Here is an 18,217-nt window from a genome sequence, read left to right as displayed (position 1 = left end):
GCAGAGCTGGGCTCCCTGTCTCAGGCTCGGACCTGCCGTCAGGCCTCTCTCTAAAACAAATCCCAGCTCCCACGCTGCACCCTGAGCCTGGAAGCCTGAGCCACACAAGGACGGGGAATTTTCCTTCCCACTTCCAGAGGCCTCTGAACCTCCCTGACCTTGTCCCCTTTGGAGGGTATTGGGCAGCAGGTGGGCAGAACCCCAGCTCACTGTCTGGGGGAGCGCTGCAGGACAGCCTTGTCTGTCTGTCTGTCTGTCTGTCTCAGCCTGCCCTGGGGACCTGAGGTCAGGGAGGAAGTGCCGCATCTGGTCTTCCCCAGAGCGAGAGTGTGAGCAAGGGTGGGATTGCGTGTGGCCCGAGAGTAGCCCCTCCCCTCCCCCGTCCCCACCCCAAACCCTCTTAATGAAATCAAGCTGGCCCTGCGGCCCAGCCGGGGAGGGAGGAAGGAGGAGGGACGGGAGGAGGGACGGGAGGAGGGAGGGCGGGCAGGCGCCAGCCCAGAGCAGCCTCGGGCACCAGCACGGACTGTCTCTTCCAGCCCAGGCGTCCCCCACTCTCGCTCCATTCGGCGGGAGCACCCAGTCCTGTACGCCAAGGAACTGGTGAGTCCTGGGGTCCCCTCCTCTGTCCTGAGAGCCTGGAGCTATCTTGGAGCTTAGGGACTGGGGACTGTCGGAGCACTCTGGGGGGGCCTCTCTAAGTGTGTGTGGGCTTTGAGTGTGTGTTTGGTGTTGTGTGCACGAGTGTGGTGGAATCTGAGTCCCATGTGCGGTGCTGGGGTGGGCCAGGGTGGGCCGGAGTGTTGTGTGTGTGCGGCTGGGGCCTTGGTGTAGGGGGTGTGTTGCTTCCACTTCTCTGCAAGTGGACACCAGGCTGTTGCTTCCAGGATCTGTGTGAGGGTGATGTGGACGGTATTGTCCTGTGTGCAGGGATCGGCTGTGTGTCAGGGGATTGTGTATGTGTATGTGTTGTGTGTCCGTGTGTGTTCTCTGTGTATTGTGTGCATGGGCCATGAGAGCGCTGTCGGGTGTCTCAGTGCTGTGTGAGTCAGTGTGCCTGTGTTGTGTGTCTTTATATTGTGTGTCCATGCTGCTCTGTGTGTGTGTGTGTGTGTGTGTGTGTAGGTGGATTGTGCCCCCAGGACCCCCTTCCCCTTCCCCATCCAGACCTCCGGGGGCCCAGGTCCCTGTCCTTGGCTGGCCCTGGGGTCGGGGGCATATGCAGTGCTCCAACCAGAACACCCCTCCCCCACACAAGGCCACTAATTGAAGCCAGGTTTCCGTGGGCCGTCCCTCCCCCAAAGGCCACCAGTCTCTGGGTGGGGGTGGGGCAGCCCCCGGTCCCCTAGCTTCAAGTCTTGGGGTCCCCAGGCCTCAGGGATAGATCTGCACTCCTCCACATACTCAGGACCATCTTAGGGCATTTGTCACACACACGGCCAGCCCTTCCTGACATGTCCCCAGGCAGGGAGTCCTGGGCAATCACATGGTACCTGCTAATTGGCACCCACTATGCGCCAGGCATGGCCGCATCTTGTCCTAACAGCAGTCCAGGGAGGTGGCTCTTATCCCCATTGTACAGATATGGAAACTGAGGCTCAGAGAGGTGACATGCCCAGCCCAAGGACACATAGCTGGGAAGTGACCTCCTCTGGGATATACCAAGACAGGCTTCTCTATCCAGGGCTCTGCTGGGCTCACCCCCTGACTTTCTGTGTGACCTGGGCAGGGTGTTTTCAGTCTCTGGACCTGAGTTACCTCTAAGGTGAAGCAAGAAGCGTTGGGCCTGACCCCAGCTCCTAATGGCCTGTTAGATTCTGAGTCCTTGAAAAAATTAGAGTCCAGGGGGGAGGTAGGGGGTACCTGGTAGGCAGAATAATGACTTCAGAGCTGTCCAGAACAGTGCTTCATTCCACAGATGGGAAACTGAGGCCCAGAGAGGGCAGGGGCCATCCAGGGCCACACAACCATCTCTTTTGAGGCTCTGCTGACTGCAGGTGGGGCTCGATCCTCCACACGTTGCCCCCACCTTTCCCTGGAAGCCAGGAGGGGTTGTGGGGTGCCGGGGACTCTGAGAGTCAGGGTCTCAGCCTTAAAGAGCCAGTGGCAGTTTGCATGTTCTCCTTTCTTGCCCTCTGCCTCCGGCTTTGTGTGTGTGTGTGTGTGTGTGTGTGTTGCATGTATATGTGTGTGTAGGTGTATGTGTGCATGTGTATGTGTATGTGTATGTGTATGTGTGTGCATGCGTGTGTTTGGTTCTGCATTCCTTGGCGGCCAGAGCTAAAGAGGTTTCACTGAACGGGGTGAAAAGGTTGGTCTTTCCCTGGGCGGCGGCCGGAACATACAGTGAGCGCATGTTCCTATCCGGCGATGGTGCTCATTTGTCGACTCAGGGTGGGAAATTGCTGGCTGAACCTGGAGTTCGGCTAGGGAAGGAATTCAGCTACCCCAGACCCCATCTTTCCTCTGGGCTCAGCTACTCCGCACCAGGCACTCTCTGAAAGTTGTCTCATTTGGCCCTAACAGCTCTGAGAGGTGCTACCTGTGGTCACCCTGTCCCAACTTACGGATGGGGAAAGTGAGGCCCACAGGAGCCAGACCACAGAGCTGGACGCGATGGAGCTGGGATTCTTGACCCAGCCAGAACTTGAGTGGGTCTCCAGCCACCCCTGGTCCCAGCTGTCCTCTGCAGTGAGAAGTGGTAGTTGTTGCCATGAAAGCTCTCTCCTGGGCTTGACTGGGGGTGGGAGGCAGGGAGGTGACTGGCAGGTCACAGACCCCAAAGCTCAAGGTTGTCTGAAGGAACCTTTGCTAACAGGTGCCAGAGAGGGGAGGGGTCCTTTCCTCATTTAGCATCTGACAGGTGATGTCCACCAGCAGGAACAAGCCATTCCTGGCTCAGAGTGTGTGGTGTGTGCATGTGTGTGTGGTTGTGTAGGTGAGTGTGTGTGGTGTATGTGTATGGTTGTGTGTATGTGGCGTGTATGCATATATGTGTGGTGTGTGCATTTGTGTATGATTGTGTGTAGTATGTGAATGTGTGTATAGGGGTGTGTGTGTGTGGCATGTGTGTGCATGGTTGTGTGTGGTGTGTATATGGGTATGTGTGGCGTGTGTACATGTTTGTGTGTGGGGTGTGTGTGCATGTGTGTGTATGATTGTGTGTGTAGTATGTGCATGTGTGTATATGGGTGTGTGAGTGTGTGTGTGGTATGTGTGTGCATGGTTGTGTGTGGTGTGTATGCATGTGTGTATATGTGTGCGTAGTCTGTGCATGTGTGTATATGGGTGTGTGTGTGAGTGTGTGGCATGTGTGTGCATGATTATGTGTGGGGTGTGTATGGGGATGTGTGTGTGAGTGTGTGGCCTGTGTGAATGGTTGTGTGTGTGGTGAGTGTGCATGTGTATGTATGGCTGTGTATGAGTGTGAGTGTGGTGTGTGTGAATGTGCGTGTAAACTCCTGGGATCAGACAGAGGAAGGTTCAGATCCCAGCTCAGCTACTCCCCATCTGTGTGTCCTTGGGGAAGTCACTGTCTATCTCTGAACCTCCGTTCCCTCATCTGTAAAATGGGGATAATGAAGCTGCCCCAGGGCTTCTGGAGGATTAAAGGCATGAAAAGGGCTTAGATGAGTACCCGTGAGGAAAGCACGGGTGATCAGCTCATTTAAAATGAGCCCCTGAGAAGCTTTGTCTCTTTTTTAAAACATTGAAATAATTTAATATATTTCATAGAGATGGAGGTTTCCTTATGTTGCCCAGGCTGGTCTTGAACTCCTGGCCTCAAGCGATCCTCCCAAGTAACTGGGACTACAGGCATACACCACCAGGCCTGGCTACTTTTTTATTTTTTTGTAGAGGTGGGGTCTTACTATGTTGCTCAAACTCCTGCCCTCAATCAATCCTCCGGCCTCAGCCTCCCAAAGTGCTGGGATTACAGGTATGAGCCACCACGCCTGGCCAGTTTTGCCTCTTTTTATGTCCTGGAATTTTTTTTTTTATTTTTTGCCATCTAAGCCAGTTTGTTCACATTTAATTTCTTTTTTCTTTTCCTTTCTTTCTTTTCTTTCTTTTCTTCCTTCCTTCCTTCCTTCTTTCCTTCCTTCCTTCCTTCCTTTCTCTCTCTCTCTTTCTTTCTTTCTTTTTTTTTTTTTTTGACAGGTTCTTGCTCTGTCACCCAGGCTGGAGTGCAGTGCCAACTCTGCTCACTGCAGCCTCAACTTCCCGGGCTCAGGCGATTCTCCCACCTCAGTCTCCTCGGTACCTGGGACCACAAGTGTGCGCCACTAGGCCTGGCTGATTTTTGGTGGAGACAGAATTTTGCCGTGTTGACCAGGCTGGTCTTGAACTCCGGAGCTCAGGTGATCCTCCCACCTTGGCCTCCCAAAGTGCTGGGATTACAGGCATGAGCCACAACACCCGGCTGATGCAATTAATTTCAATGAAAGCCGTGTTACGGAGAAGCCTCAGGTCACCTGGAACAAGCCCCTAAATGGCCCAACCTGGTTCCTACCTCACCTCCAGAATCCTCACGGTACCTGTGGGGAAGGTAGCGTCCTCTGCTTCACCAAGCAGGCCCTGAGGCCCAGGTGCTGGAGATGTGACCACAGCCGAGGCCTTGGGAGCCTGACTTCCTCCTCCAGCCCGGAACTTGCTGTGTGGCCCTGGGCCTGCCCTTTGCCTTCTCTAGGCCTCTGTCTCTCCACCTCAGTTCCCTCAGGCCTCAGGACAGGAGATCCTAAGGCTTTTCTGTGTGAAGCTTCTAGACCCAAGCCAGCTTCCAGGACCTGAGCCCTCTGCTGGGCGGGGTGGGGTTCTCAGAGGACAGCACAGTGAGTTGTCCCTGGGTTTGAGCGGGTGGGAGCCCCCAGCTCACATCGGCTGGGAGAGACAGTGTTTTGAAACTCAGCTCCTCTGTCAACTCTGGCTATGAGGAATTAATTCATCAGCCGGGCTGTGTGGGCCAGGTGGGGTCTTGGGGTTCACCCGGGAGCAGCCTTCCATCAGGGCAGGGAGGCCCCCGGCTCATCTGGTTCCCATCTAGTGGAGGTGGGGCGCATTGGCAGCTCAGCTTTGTCTCGGGAACCAGGACTTCCCCACCCCGGGGCCCATCCTGGCTCCTGCTTGGAGCCTGGGGCTGAGGGCAGCCACAGGGGGCTGTCCGTGCATGCCCCTGGCATCCATGACCCCTGCCTAGCTCAGACACCTGGAGGCTTCAAACCCTAGGAATCTTTTTTTTTTTTTTTTTTTTTTTCTTGAGATAGGTTCTCACTCTGTCGCCTAGGCTGGAGTGTGCAGTGGTGCGATCTTGGCTCACTGCAACCTCCGCCTCCCAGGTTCAAGCAATTTTCCTGCCTCAGCCTCCTAAGTAGGTGGGATTACAGGGGCACGACACCATGCCTGGCTGATTTTTGTATTTTTAGTAGAGATGGGGTTTCACCATGTTGGCCAGGCTGGTCTCGAGCTCCTGACCTCAAGTGATCTGCCCACCTTGGGCTCCCAAAGTGCTGGGATTACAGGTGTGAGCCACTGCGCCCGCCCCACTAGGAATCTTTTGCAGAATAAGGTAGAGCTGGGCTGGCGGAAGGTTTGAGAAAGCCCCTGAACCACGAGGTTGTGGCCACGTGGAGCCACTTTGGCCGCCCAGTGCATGGGGACCAGACCCTGAGGGGAACGGGACCACAGAGAGGCTGGGGGCTGGAGCGAAGGGTCCCAGAGTTGTGGGTAGAGGGTGAGGTGTCACTCAACAACCTCAGTCACTCAATCGGTTTCTCACTTACTCAGCCCTGCCATCATTTCTCCCTTTCTGCTTGGATCCAGACCCAGCTCTTCCCTGGCAAGTCACCACGTCCCTCTCAGCCTCAGTTTTTTCATCTGCAAAGTGGGCCTAATCATAGAACCTCCCACACTGGGCAGTGATCAGCATTCATTGAGAAATTCCATGTAAGAAACTTAAAACAGTGGCTGACACATAAAGCCATGAAAGTTAAGTTATCATTATTAATTCAGCCACGTCAGTCAGGGTACATTTATTGAGCACTTACTGTATACCAGATATGGGGCCAAACCCTGAGGGGGCCGAGATGAATAAGATTCAGCCCCTGAACTCCTGGACCTCCAGGGAAGTAGGGGAGCACATCTGTATTCCACAGCTGAACCAGCGGGGCTCAGGCCCTGGGAAGGGAAGGGACTTGCCAGAAGGTGTTTCATGCTCCCTGTTCCTCCTGGGGGCTGGTGAGCCTGTTTCTGAATCCTGACACTCTAGAGTCCCGCCGTGACTTCTCTCCTCCCTCCTGTCTCACAGGTCCTGGGGGCACCATGGTTTCGGCGGCAGCCCCCAGCCTCCTCATCCCTCTGTTGCTACTCCTGGGGTCTGTGCCTGCTACTGACGCCCGCTCTGTACCCCTGAAGGCCACATTCCTGGAGGATGTGGCGGGTAGTGGGGAGGCCGAGGGCTCGTCGGCCTCCTCCCCGAGCCTCCTGCCACCCTGGACCCCGGCCCTCAGCCCCACATCGATGGGGCCCCAGCCCACAACCCTGGGGGGCCCATCACCCCCCACCAACTTCCTGGATGGGATCGTGGACTTCTTCCGCCAGTACGTGATGCTGATTGCTGTGGTGGGCTCCCTGGCCTTTCTGCTGATGTTCATCGTCTGTGCCGCGGTCATCACCCGGCAGAAGCACAAGGCCTCGGCCTATTACCCGTCGTCCTTCCCCAAGAAGAAGTACGTGGACCAGAGTGACAGGGCCGGGGGCCCCCAGGCCTTCAGTGAGGTCCCCGACAGAGCCCCTGACAGCCGGCCCGAGGATGCCCTGGATTCCTCCCGGCAGCTCCAGGCCGACATCTTGGCTGCCACCCAGAACCTCAAGTCCCCCACCAGGGCTGCACTGGGCGGCGGGGACGGAGCCAGGATGGTGGAGGGCCGGGGGGCGGAGGAAGAGGAGAAGGGCAGCCAGGAGGGGGACCAGGAAGTCCAGGGACATGGGGTCCCAGTGGAGACACCAGAGGCGCAGGAGGAGCCGTGCTCAGGGGTGCTTGAGGGGGCTCTGGTGGCCGGTGAGGGCCAAAGGGAGCTGGAAGGGTCTCTCTTGTTAGCCCAGGAAGCCCAGGGACCAGAAGTTCCCCCCGAAAGCCCCTGTGCTTGTAGCAGCGTCCACCCCAGTGTCTAACAGTCCTCCCGGGCTGCCAGCCCTGACTGTCGGGGCCCCAAGTGGTCACCTCCCCGGGTATGAAAAGGCCTTCAGCCCTGACTGCTTCCTGACACTCCCTCCTTGGCCGCCCTGTGGTGCCAATTCCAGCATGTGCTGATTCTACAGCAGGCAGAAATGCTGGTCCCCGGTCCCCCAGAGGAATCTTACCAAGTGCCATCATCCTTCACCTCAGCAGCCCCAAAGGGCTACATACTACAGCACAGCTCCCCTGACAAAGTGAGGGGAGGGCATGTGTCCCTGTGACAGCCAGGATAAAACATCCCTCAAGGCTGGGTGTGGAGGCTCACGCCTGTAATCCCAGCATTTTGGGAGGCCAAGTCCGGACATCACTTGAGACTAGGAGTTCAAAACCAGCCCTGGCAACATTGTGAGACCCATCTCTATAAAAACAAAAAACAGTCCACTAAATCAGCCACATCAATTGGGAATCATATGTCACGGGTCACTCGTGGGGCAAACATCACTGATTTTCCATCAAGGGAGCAAAGAATAAGTGGGAGTTTTGGAAGAGTTTGGATGAGAGACACCGAGGTGCCCAGCGTTCGTAAGGCAACATGCAGCCTGGCGTGAAGCAGTATTTTGGAACTGCAAATGGTTCCCCTCTTGTGTCCTTTCAATGCTGAATATTTTAGTGTCATTCTGCCTGTGCTCAGAGCTCCAGCAGCAGAAGTGGGTGTGGTTAATTAGGACACTTCTGTGAGAGGGCCCCTGCACACATTACGACAGGTCCCTAAATGAGCATTTCCCAAACTAGGTTCCCCCAGGCAATCTTCGGAAACAAGATTTTTTTTTTTCTTTTTGAGACGGAGTCTCGCTCTGTCATCCAGGCTGGAGTGCAGTGGTGCAATCTTGGTGCAATCTTGGCTCAGTGCAATCCGCCTCCCAGGTTCAAGCGATTCTCCTGCCTTAGTAGCTGGGATTACAGGTGCCCACCACTGCGCCCGGCTAAATTTTGTATTTTTAGTAGAGATGGGTCTTCACCATGTTGGCCAGTCTGGTCTGGAACTCCTGACCTTCAGGTGATCCACCTGCCTCTGCCTCCCAAAGTGCTGGGATTACAGGTGTGAGCCACCACGCCCAGCCCAAACTAATTTTTAAAACAGCTACAGGGTAAAATCCTGCAGCACCGACTCTGGAAAATACTGCTCTTAATTTTCCTGAAGGTGGCCCCTTGTTTCTAGTTGGTCCAGGATTAGGGATGTGGGGTGTAGAGCATTTAAACCCTCTCAAGTGCTCCCCAAGCACCCCCTGCCTGGGGGTGAGTTTCTCATCCTGCTACTGCTGCTGGGATCAGGGTGAATGAATGGAACTCTTCCTATCTGGCCTCCAAAGCAGCCTAGAAGCTGAGGGGCTGTGTTTGAGGGGACCTCCACCCTGGGGAAGTTCAAGGGGCTGGGGAAGGGTTTCTGACGCCCAGCCTGGAGCAGGGGGGCCCTGGCCACCCCCCATCGCTCACACATTGTCTGGCAGCCTGTGTCCACAATATTCGTCAGTCCTCAACAGGGAGCCTGGGCTCCGTCCTGCTTTAGGGAGGCTCTGGCGGGGGGTCCTCTCCCCCATTCCTCCATGTGGGGCTCCCCCAACCTCTGCACAGCTCTCCAGGTGCTGAGATATAATGCGCCAGCACAATAAACCTTTATTCTGGCCTGAAGTCTCACCAGTTTTCTGGGGGGTGGGGGGAATGAGCCTGCTGGGGAGGGGCTCTTGCATGGGGATGGGGACAACTTTCTGGAGAGACACATCAGCCCAGCCCTGGAGGGTGAAGGGACAGATTGATGTGGGAAAGAAAGGAAAGACCGGTGCTCCGGAGGAATGGGCTGGAACTCATGTCCCCAGGGGTGGAGCACCAGCTCTGGACTTGTGGCCACACAGACCCAGGTTCCATGCCCAGCTATGCCACTGACTGTGGCCGTGGGAGAGTCACTCGCCTCTCTGTTTCCCCTGCAGGTGGTTGAGGACTGGGACGGGTCTCATGGACACTGCCCCCCTCACTGCACCCTTGGCTGGGATCGGGAGTAGGAGGCAGCTCTGGCCCTGCAGTCGGCCTCTGCCTTCTGTCTCCCCACCCACAAAACTCCTCTTGGTCTTTGATGGCAAGTTCCTGCAGCGACTTCTCCCCCGCACCCTGGGCCTCAGGAGCTGCCAGCTGGAATCCAGATGTGGCTGCGGCTGGGAGCATGTGCTGGGTCCCTGGGGCTGGGGGGCAGTGGGCCATCCCCTGCAGCCCCTCCCCTCCACTGACCCCACCTCCAGCTGGCGGGGCCCCAGAGGTTTGGGTTTCATAACACACAATGGCCTCTGTCTCACTCAGTGGGGAAGGGCCCTCCCTTTCTCAGCCTAGCCAGGCCTGCCAAGAACAGCAAGAGGATGGAAGAGGAATACCTGTGTGTGCTGCGTGGCTCTGACCAAATCGTTCAACTTCGCTGGGTGTCACGGGCTGTGCTTTATTCTTGTTCCCAAGCTCCTGCGGGGTCTTAGTTGTTGTGATGTGACTGGGAAGTGCATGAAGCTTCCCTTGAATACACAAAAATATAGTAAAACAGAAGCAATCATTAGAGACCCTGGGGGGGCAGATGGGGCTGAGCTCCCTGATCAGCGGCTCCAGCCTGCAGCCTTCCACTAATGCTCAGTGGGACTCTCCAGAGGACATGGAGTCCATGACCTCAGCCATAGCCTGTGACCCCCAAGACTGGTGGGAGGTGAATGAAGGAGGCGTTCCGAGCAACAGAGCAGTTCACCTCTTCCTCACCTCTGAACTTTTACAGCTGCTGTTCCTTCTGCCTATGACACCTTTCCACCCCTCCCAACCCCCTGCTGCCTTGCTAAATTCCCCCTTATCCTTTAGCTTCTGGCCTAGATGTCCCTTCCTCCTGGGAGCCTTCCCTAATAGCTTCTACCCCACCCCCCTTCCACAGTCCCTTGGCTCAATGATAATAATGGCTTCCAATTAATGAGCCCCTGTTATGTGCCAGGCCCTGCTCTCAGTACTCGGCATCATTAACTCACTGAGACTTGCAGCCCTCTGAGGTGGGCACTGTTATTATTCTCATGTAACAGATGTGGAAACTGAGGCCCAGAGAGGTGATGATGTCAGCTGCCCAGGGCCCAGAGCTGGGATTCCAGCCCAGCAATTTGATTCCAGCGTCTGAATTCTCCACTGGGCTCTAATGCTTCTTTGAAGAATGAATGAATGAATGAATGAATGAATGAATGAATCCCTTGGGAAGGGGGCAGCAAGGCTCCTCTCCTGCTTAAAGCCACTCCAATCTGCTCTTACATCTGAGATGGGGTTACCTAGAAGGGGCATTTTATGGGCACACATCTGGCTGGGCACCAGTGAACACTGAGCCATAGAGCAAACGGTGGTTGCTGGGGGGTAAGCAGGATTGGGGGAGATTTGGGCTTGAGGCTGGGGGGGAGGGTTCCACTGTTCTCAGGGGCCCAGGAGTCTGCCGGGGCCTGAACAGTCCCCCACTGTCTCTGGGCTTGTAAAACGGCACAGCTGCCACCAGCCTGTGAGTCTGTCCCGGAGCCAGGCCTGCTGTCATTCTAAAGGGGGAGGGGGAGGAGAAGCAAAACTACCCCAAGGCCTCAACCCCAGCTCAGGGTACAGATGGGGGATTCTGGTCAACTGTGTGGGTGCTGGGGGTGCTAAAGGGCCACTAGCTGGAAGTGGGACCCCTTCCCAGCCCCTTGCTCTGCTCTGATCAGCCCAGGAGGGCTGGGCGTTCCCTGGCTGGGGTCAAGTCGAAGGTGAGAGTGAGATCAGGCAGTGGGTACATCTCTGCTGGGCACATCGTCTTTAACCCTCTTGTGATGTTTAAGGTGGTTCTGGTCCCATGGTCACCTTGTCTGGGTTCAGTCCCAGCTCCACTCTTTCTTAGCTGTGGAGCCTTGGGGAAGTCGCCTCACCTCTCTGGGCCTCCGTTTTCATGTGTGTAAAGAGGGAATGACCCTACCCCATGTAGCAGGGGTCTCCACCTGCACATTGGGATTACCTGGGAGTTTAACAAGATACTGGCTCCTAGCCAGGTGCTAGGTGGCTCACACCTATAATCCCAGCACTTTGGGAGGCCAAGATGGGAGGATCACTTGTACCAGGAGTTCAAGATCAGCCTGGGCAACATAGGGAGACCCTGTCTTTAAAATAATAATGATAATAATATTAAATATCCAGGAGTGGTGGTGGGCACCTGTGGTCCCAGCTATCTGGGAGGCTAAGGCAGGAGGATTGACTGAGCCCAGGAGGTTGAAGCTGCAGTGAGCTGTGATCGCACCGCTGCACTCCAGCCTCAGTGACAGAGCGAGGCCCTGTCTCAAAAAAAAGTTGACATCTAGGCCGGGTATGCTGGCTTATGTCTGTAATCCCAGTACTTTGGGAAGCTGAGGCAGGAGGATTGCTTGGGCTCAGGATTTTGAGACCAGTCTGGGTAACATGGTGAAACCTCATTACAATTAAAAAATTAAAAAATTAAAATACTGGCTCCTGGGCCCCACCTACACCAATGACATCAGATTCTCTGAGGATACAGCTGAGCAATTGTCACTGCCAAGATGCAAAGTCCACAAGGAGAGAGGCCTGAGGGTTGGCCCACCACTGCCTCTCTAGCGCTTGGCATGGTTCCTGGCACACAGTAGGGGTTCCGTGTGTGTGCATGTACAAGTGTGTAAGGCTGAAGGAGGGCATATGAATCAGTGTACCATACATCCATAACCATATATCCATAACCATATTTAACCCTCACTGCATTCCCCACAGAGAGCTGAGCAATATCAGTACCCGCATTGCACAGATGAAGAAACTGAGGCTTAGAGAGCTGCAGTGACTTGCTTAAGGTCGCACAGCCCAGCAAAGCTGGGATTCGAACCCAGGTCTGTCTAGTTCCTCAAGGCTCTTCAGCTGCCTCATTTTAGAACATATCTATGATCTAAAGGCCAAGCCTTCCACTATTGGTGCAGTGGGGTGTGTGTTTCATCATAGGTCCTGCATCCCTGTTTCGACCTCCCCCATCCTCCTTCTCCGGGGGGTGTTGACTGTGGGTCATGCCTGTCCTGTGTGTCTCAATCACACAGGCCTAGAATCATCCAATCTGCTCCTGTTGGGATTAATTAACCCTCTGGGTTATGAGGTGGCCCAGGAGAAAGTAGCAGGTTCATAGCTTCTCCGATTTCCAACCACGACTATTTCATAAGCACCTACTATGTGCCTGGTATTGGGAACAACAGACCTGAAGCTGTATTCTAGTGGAACAGATGAAAATTAATCAAAGAATGATCTAGACACAGCTACAGTGATTAATAACAGAAATAGCTGCCATTTGTAAAAGGGCTATTATGCACATGGCTGGTGCTTTGCCAATAATATTTTTTACAGCTTTACCGAGGGTTAACTGACACAGAATAAAATGCACATATTTAAAGTGTACAATTTGGCCAGGCCCAGGGGCTCATGTCTATAATCCCAGCACTTTGGGAGGTCAAAGCAGGAGGATCACTTGAGGCCAGGCATTCAAGACCAGCCTGGTACTGTAGTGAGCACCCCCAACTCAATCTCTATCAAAAAAAAATTTTTTTTAATTAGCCAGGGCTGGATGCTGATGGCTCATGCCTGTAATTTCAGTGCTTTGGGAGGCTGAGGTGGGAGGATCCCTTGAGCCCTGGAGTTTGAGACTAGCCTGGGCAACATGGTGAAACCCTATCTCTACAAAAAATACAAAAATTGGCTGGCATAGTGGCGTGCGTGTGATCCCAACTACTTCAGAGGCTGAGATGGGAGGATTGCTTGAGCCCAGGAGATTGAGGCTGCAGTGAGCTGTGACTGCACCACTGCACTTCAGCATGGGTGACAGAGTGAGACCTTGTCTCAAAACAAAAAAACCGCAAAACCCCCCAAAAAAACAAAAAACAAAACAAAACAAAAAACCTGGCTGCGTGTGGTGGCTCACACCTGTAATCCCAGCACTTTGGGAGGCTGAGGCAGGTGGATCACGAGGTCAGGAGATCGAGACCATCCTGGCCAACATGGTGAAACCCCATCTCTACTAAAAATACAAAAATTAGCTGTGTGTGGTGGTGCGCACCTGTAGTCCCAGCTACTCGGGAGGGTGGGGCAGGAGAATCTCTTGAATCCAGGAGGCAGAGGTTGCAGTGAGCTGAGATTGCGCCACTGCACTCCAGCCTGGTGACAGAGTGAGACTACATCTCAAAAAAAAAACAAAAAACAAAAACAACAACAACAACAAGAAGAAGAACCAAAAAACAACAAAAAACCAAACAAAAAGAAAAGTGTACATTTTGATGATTTTTGACATGTGTTTACACCAGAACGGTCATCACGATAAAAATAATGAACATTCCATCACCTTCAGAAGTTCCCTGGTACCCCTTCATAATCCTTCCTTACTCTTCCTTCTCATCCTTCCTCCCTCCCCTAATGACCAGGCAACTATTGATTTGCTTTCTGTCACTATGAATGGTTTTAATTTTTCTGGAATTTTCTACAAGTGGAAACATACAATGTGTGTTGTCTTTTCTGCCTGGCTTCTTTCACTCTGCATAAATGTTTTGAGATGTATTCATGTTTTTGTAGTATCAATATCTCACTCTTTTTCATCGCTGGGTAGCATTCTGTCGTATGGATGTACCACAATTTCTTTATCCATTCACCTGCTAATGGACATTTGGATGGTTTCCAGTTTTGGGATATTACAAAGAAAGTTGCTATGAACTACTAATGTTATTTGATTTTTTCCTCACAGCCTTCAAGATGAGATGATCATTCTTTCTCTCCATTATACAGATGAGAAGAATGGAGACTCAGAGGGGTCAAGTGACTCATCCAACATCACACAGCCAGTAGTTGGAGTGTCGAACCTTAAAGAGTGGGGATGTGTGAGCTGAAAGTGACTTTAGGGAAACTTCTAAGGTTCAGAGGGCATCAGCATCACTTGGGACCCCCGAGTGCTGTTTTAGCTCTGCAGGTGATTCTGATGTACTAAAGTTGAGGATCCCAGCCCTTTATTTTATAGTCGGGCAAGTGAGGACCAGGTAGGGGCTCGGGTGGGGCAGAGCTGGGCAGGAATCAGGTCTCTTGTGGGAAGTCTTGAGCTGTGTCCAGCTCTGCGCTTTTTCCTCCTTGATTCTTCATCTATTTTGGGAGAAGTATCTTCATCTGTCTGGAGTGGGATGGGGAATTGCCATTTTTTTCAGGAGGTTTTAATTTCAGGATTCCTTTGGCTGCTCAGAAATAGCAGCAGGGATTTGGTGATGGCTCCAGGGCCCGGGAGGTTTCCCAGCAGCTGCTCCCTCTCCCCAGGGGCGTCCAGGGTTTATGGTGGCAGCTGCAAAGCAAATAACAGCACTGCTGGTAAATCCACTCTGGCCACTGAGGCCCCTGCGATGTTTACCACCCACTGGGGCCCTGTAGTGACACCTGGGGTGCCCTGGAAGTCTGGAGAGTCCAAGCTTGGGGGTGACCACCTGCAGCCTCTCCCTTAGAGTTTGGGCAGTCAGGCCCAACTGGCAGAGCTGGAGGGGGAAGAGGAGGGATGGGGACTGCATCCTTCTTCTTCCCCCTCCAGGGGTCATAGGGGTCAAAGATTACAGACAGCAAAGGGCAGAGGGATGTAGAAGGGCACTGGGGCCACAGCCCCTGCCCTGCCTCTCCTCTTCCTCCAGAATACAGTGAGGCTAAGAAATATGGGTGCACTTTACAAATGTTCCTGGAAGTATGTATGGTGGTTAGGGGTGCAGGTTTCAGATGACCTGGGCTGGAATCCTAGTTCTACTATCTCCCCTGGATGAATCACTTAACTCCTATGGGCCTGCGTTTCCTGATCTGTGAAATGGCAATAATGGTGGTACCTACCTTGGAGTGTGGGTGAGAGCTGAGTTCATTTACTCAAAGTGCTTGGAATGGGCTGCCTGTGGGAATGTAAGATGTGGTTAGCTGTGAACTGTGAAGTGCAGTGCCCGCAGAAGGGGAAAGGGGGAAACTTCTATCTCTAAACATCCGGCTGTTCTAGAGTCATCTTTTCTTTCCAGGTCTAGTTTAGAAGCTTCAGAATCATAAGATCAGTATTCTCAGATGCTTGAAACTTTACAGTCTTAACATCTTTTCATAGGGGGCAGGGCAGTGGAAGTGTTGGAGAGGCCAGAGCAGGGCCAGGAGCCAGGGAAGACCTGCAAACCCCAGGGAGGGGCGAAGGATGTGGCCGGAGAAGAGACAGGTTCCCTTTACCCTCTGGGTGGCAAAAAGGCCCTCCAATCCGTGCATGCCTCTGCGGGGGCCGTGCATCCAGTGAGGTGAGGGGTCATGCCTCAGCTGTTCCCTGTCTTCCTCTGGGGTGTGGCAGCCACAACCAGGGCTTAAATGTTGTCTAGGCCAGTGTGGCTGGAGATGTAACTGGTGACAAGTGTAGGGGAGCCCAGAGGCTAGGGCTGGTCTGGGGCAGGCGCCAGGGCTATTTCTGGGGGGAAGGAGAAGGGGAACCCAGCTGGGCTAATGACTGGGTGACCTGGAACTTCCGCCTTCTCTCTGTTATGTTCCCATCTATATAAACTTGTCAGTATGGACCCTAGGTAGCAACGTTCTCCAGGCACAGTGGGGGAAGAGCGCAAGGCGTCTGACTCACTTCCCAGAAGACTTGGGTTCAAATCCCAGCCTTCAAATTCCACATCCAGGCTGTGATGTGGAGCAGCTTTGGCCTCCTTTTGGAGCCTCAAGGCTTCACCTATGAACCCACAGGTCCTGCCCTGTTGGGGGCCTCGCGGAGAAAATGCTGGTGGGGTGCGTGGCCCAGGGCCCAGGATGGAATAAGGGCGGTTCCAATGATCCCTGCTGCCCTTGCCCTCAGGAAGCCCTAAAGAGCACGCTGCCTCCCTCGGGCAGTTCTGATTTTTGAGATTGGGTGGCTCCTCCTCCGCGCCCTGGTGCTTAGAGTCCAGTGTGGAGCTAAGCACCCAGTAGGTGCTCAATAAATGTTGAGAAGGGAGTGCTATGCCCTTTTCAAGGCGGGGCCCTCAAATGAGGAGCAGAAGGGATGCATGGCATCAAAGGCATTGGATATCTCCTCTGCTCTTGCCCCCGGGGGGTGGCTGTGATATGAGGAGCTCAGGGAAACCCCTTCAACCCCCATACCTCCCACCTCTGTCCTTCCTCAGTGTTCAAATCTCACTATTAGGATTTCTATCACTTCTTGAGCACCACTGTGTACCAGGCATGGCACTAAGCACTTTCTATACATCGGGTCCTCACAAAGCTGCGGGAAACACCGCTGTTATCCACCTTCTACACAGGAAGGTGCAGAAGCTCAGAGAGGTGAAGTGACTTGCCCAAGCTCACACAACTAGAAAGTGCCTGCGCCCAGCTTTGAACCTTTTGGGGTTGTTGGACCCTATAGCACTAACCACTGCTCCACCTTGGCTGCAATCCCATGAATGAATGAATGCATGCATGTATGAATGAATGAATGAATGGGGAATGGGGCCCAAGGCTAATGTATCCAACGTCTGAGTGGCCCCACAGCTCAGTCGGCAGCAGCCCGGAGGCTTTGACCACAAACGCCTACACTGGGCTGAGCCCTTCTTGTCTGTTCACAAACGGCGCATGCGCGCACCCAGCCCGGGAGGCGAACCCAAGCTGGTGGGGCGCGTAGCATCCTAGCCCCGCGAAGGATGACCCAATGGGCTGCTGTTTATCCCCATCTTACAGCGCGGGAAGCCCAGGGCGGCTGAAGTGGCCTGACCGGGGGCTCGTGGCTGGTGCATGACCACGCCAGGCCTGCTGGACTCAGACTCTTACTCCTGCTCCAGGCGCTGCATGCGGGAGGTGCTGAATGTCCACGGAGTCTGGAGTCCAGGCCGGCAGCCCTGGGGCTCTCCAGAATCCGACATGGAGGTGGGAGGTGGGGAGTGGGCGGGGTCCCTGGGCAGGTCCTGGCCCTCGGTTGGAAACCCCAGGGTGGAGGTCCGGCCCTGCCCCCTCCCTGGCTGTGCCGCCTGGGGCAGGTTGCTTGCCCTTTCTGGACCACAGCTGGACAGAGGAAGGGAAGAATGAGGCTTGTGCTGGATTTCAGGGAGCTGGTGGGTCCCAAACCCTGTGTTCCAGGGCAGTATTATGGTTAGCGCTGGAGGAAAAAGAGATACAGGATGGCATTTTTCCCTAAATAAAAAGAACTGGGCCAGGCATGGTGGCTCACTCCTGTAATCCCAGCACTTTGAGAGGCTGAGGCAGGCAGAGCGCTTGAGCCCAGGAGTTCGAGCCCACCCTGGGAACGTGACAAGACCCCGTCTCTACAAAAAATACAAAAATTAGCCGGGCATGGTAGCGCATGCCTGTAGTTCCAGCTAGTCAGGAGGCTGAGGTGGGAGAATCACTTGAGCCCGGGAAGTTGAGGCTGCAGTGACCTGTGGTTGTGCCACTGCACTTCAGCCTGGCGACAGAGTGGGACCCTATCTAAAAAAAAAAAAAAAAAAATTCACTCAATTCTTGCACAAGGTCTCAGGAGAAACTGGACTCTTTCCTCACTTTAATCCATCCCAGAGAGATCAACTCCTCTGCCCACCCCCTATTTTAAGACACTCCTGGGAGAAACCTAGTTCCTTTGGTCCTTTCTCCATGATCTCACAACCCCTCACTCTCTGGAAGTTCTTTCTGCTATATAACCTAAGTCAAGCAGGGTGGGCCAAAGGCCGGTTTCCCCACATTCTGGCCTGCACAGAGCTCTGGCTGGAGGACTGGTCTAGCTATTGAGGAGCCAGTTAGAAACACCCTTGAATTCTTCCCATGACCTCTCATGAGATAAGAACATCTCGTCCTTGTCCAGATCTGATTCTTTGTGCTGTCTGCTTTGGAGCAGACTGTGATGGAGATAAATGTCTTCCTTGGAGAGTCACATGGCTGCATCCACCTAGTGTTGTAAATGTGCTGCCCTTTGACCCAGAAATTCTTTTCTGGAACGTGCCTGCAGCAATACTTGTGTTTGGATGCTAAGATGGGCACACA

The 18,217-nt window shown here is 54.0% G+C and overlaps 1 protein-coding gene across 2 annotated transcripts; it reads left to right on the top strand.

Annotated features, from left to right (window-relative positions):
• Positions 1 to 429: 429 nt before the first annotated feature.
• Positions 430 to 8,863, top strand: TMEM119 (transmembrane protein 119). Of its 2 annotated transcripts, XM_054527614.2 has the most exons (3): positions 430 to 603; positions 4,162 to 4,361; positions 6,305 to 8,863. In XM_054527614.2, exon 3 carries the CDS (start codon positions 6,319 to 6,321, stop codon positions 7,168 to 7,170), a length of 852 nt encoding a protein of 283 aa, XP_054383589.1. In that variant the 5' UTR covers positions 430 to 603; positions 4,162 to 4,361; positions 6,305 to 6,318; the 3' UTR covers positions 7,171 to 8,863. The 2 variants fall into 2 exon arrangements, with proteins under 2 accessions (XP_054383589.1, XP_024113258.2); XM_024257490.3 differs by lacking the exon at positions 4,162 to 4,361 and having other exon boundaries at positions 442 to 603.
• The last annotated feature ends 9,354 nt before the right edge of the window (positions 8,864 to 18,217 follow it).

Source organism: Pongo abelii, chromosome 10 (assembly GCF_028885655.2).
Source record: "Pongo abelii isolate AG06213 chromosome 10, NHGRI_mPonAbe1-v2.0_pri, whole genome shotgun sequence".
Classification (NCBI taxonomy): Eukaryota; Metazoa; Chordata; class Mammalia; order Primates; family Hominidae; genus Pongo; species Pongo abelii.
This window is presented reverse-complemented; position numbering and strand designations above follow the sequence as displayed.

Bases quoted from the DNA above. Each gene is read 5' to 3' on its own strand.
- TMEM119 (XM_054527614.2), top strand. From the start codon at position 6,319: ATGGTTTCGGCGGCAGCCCCCAGCCTCCTCATCCCTCTGTTGCTACTC.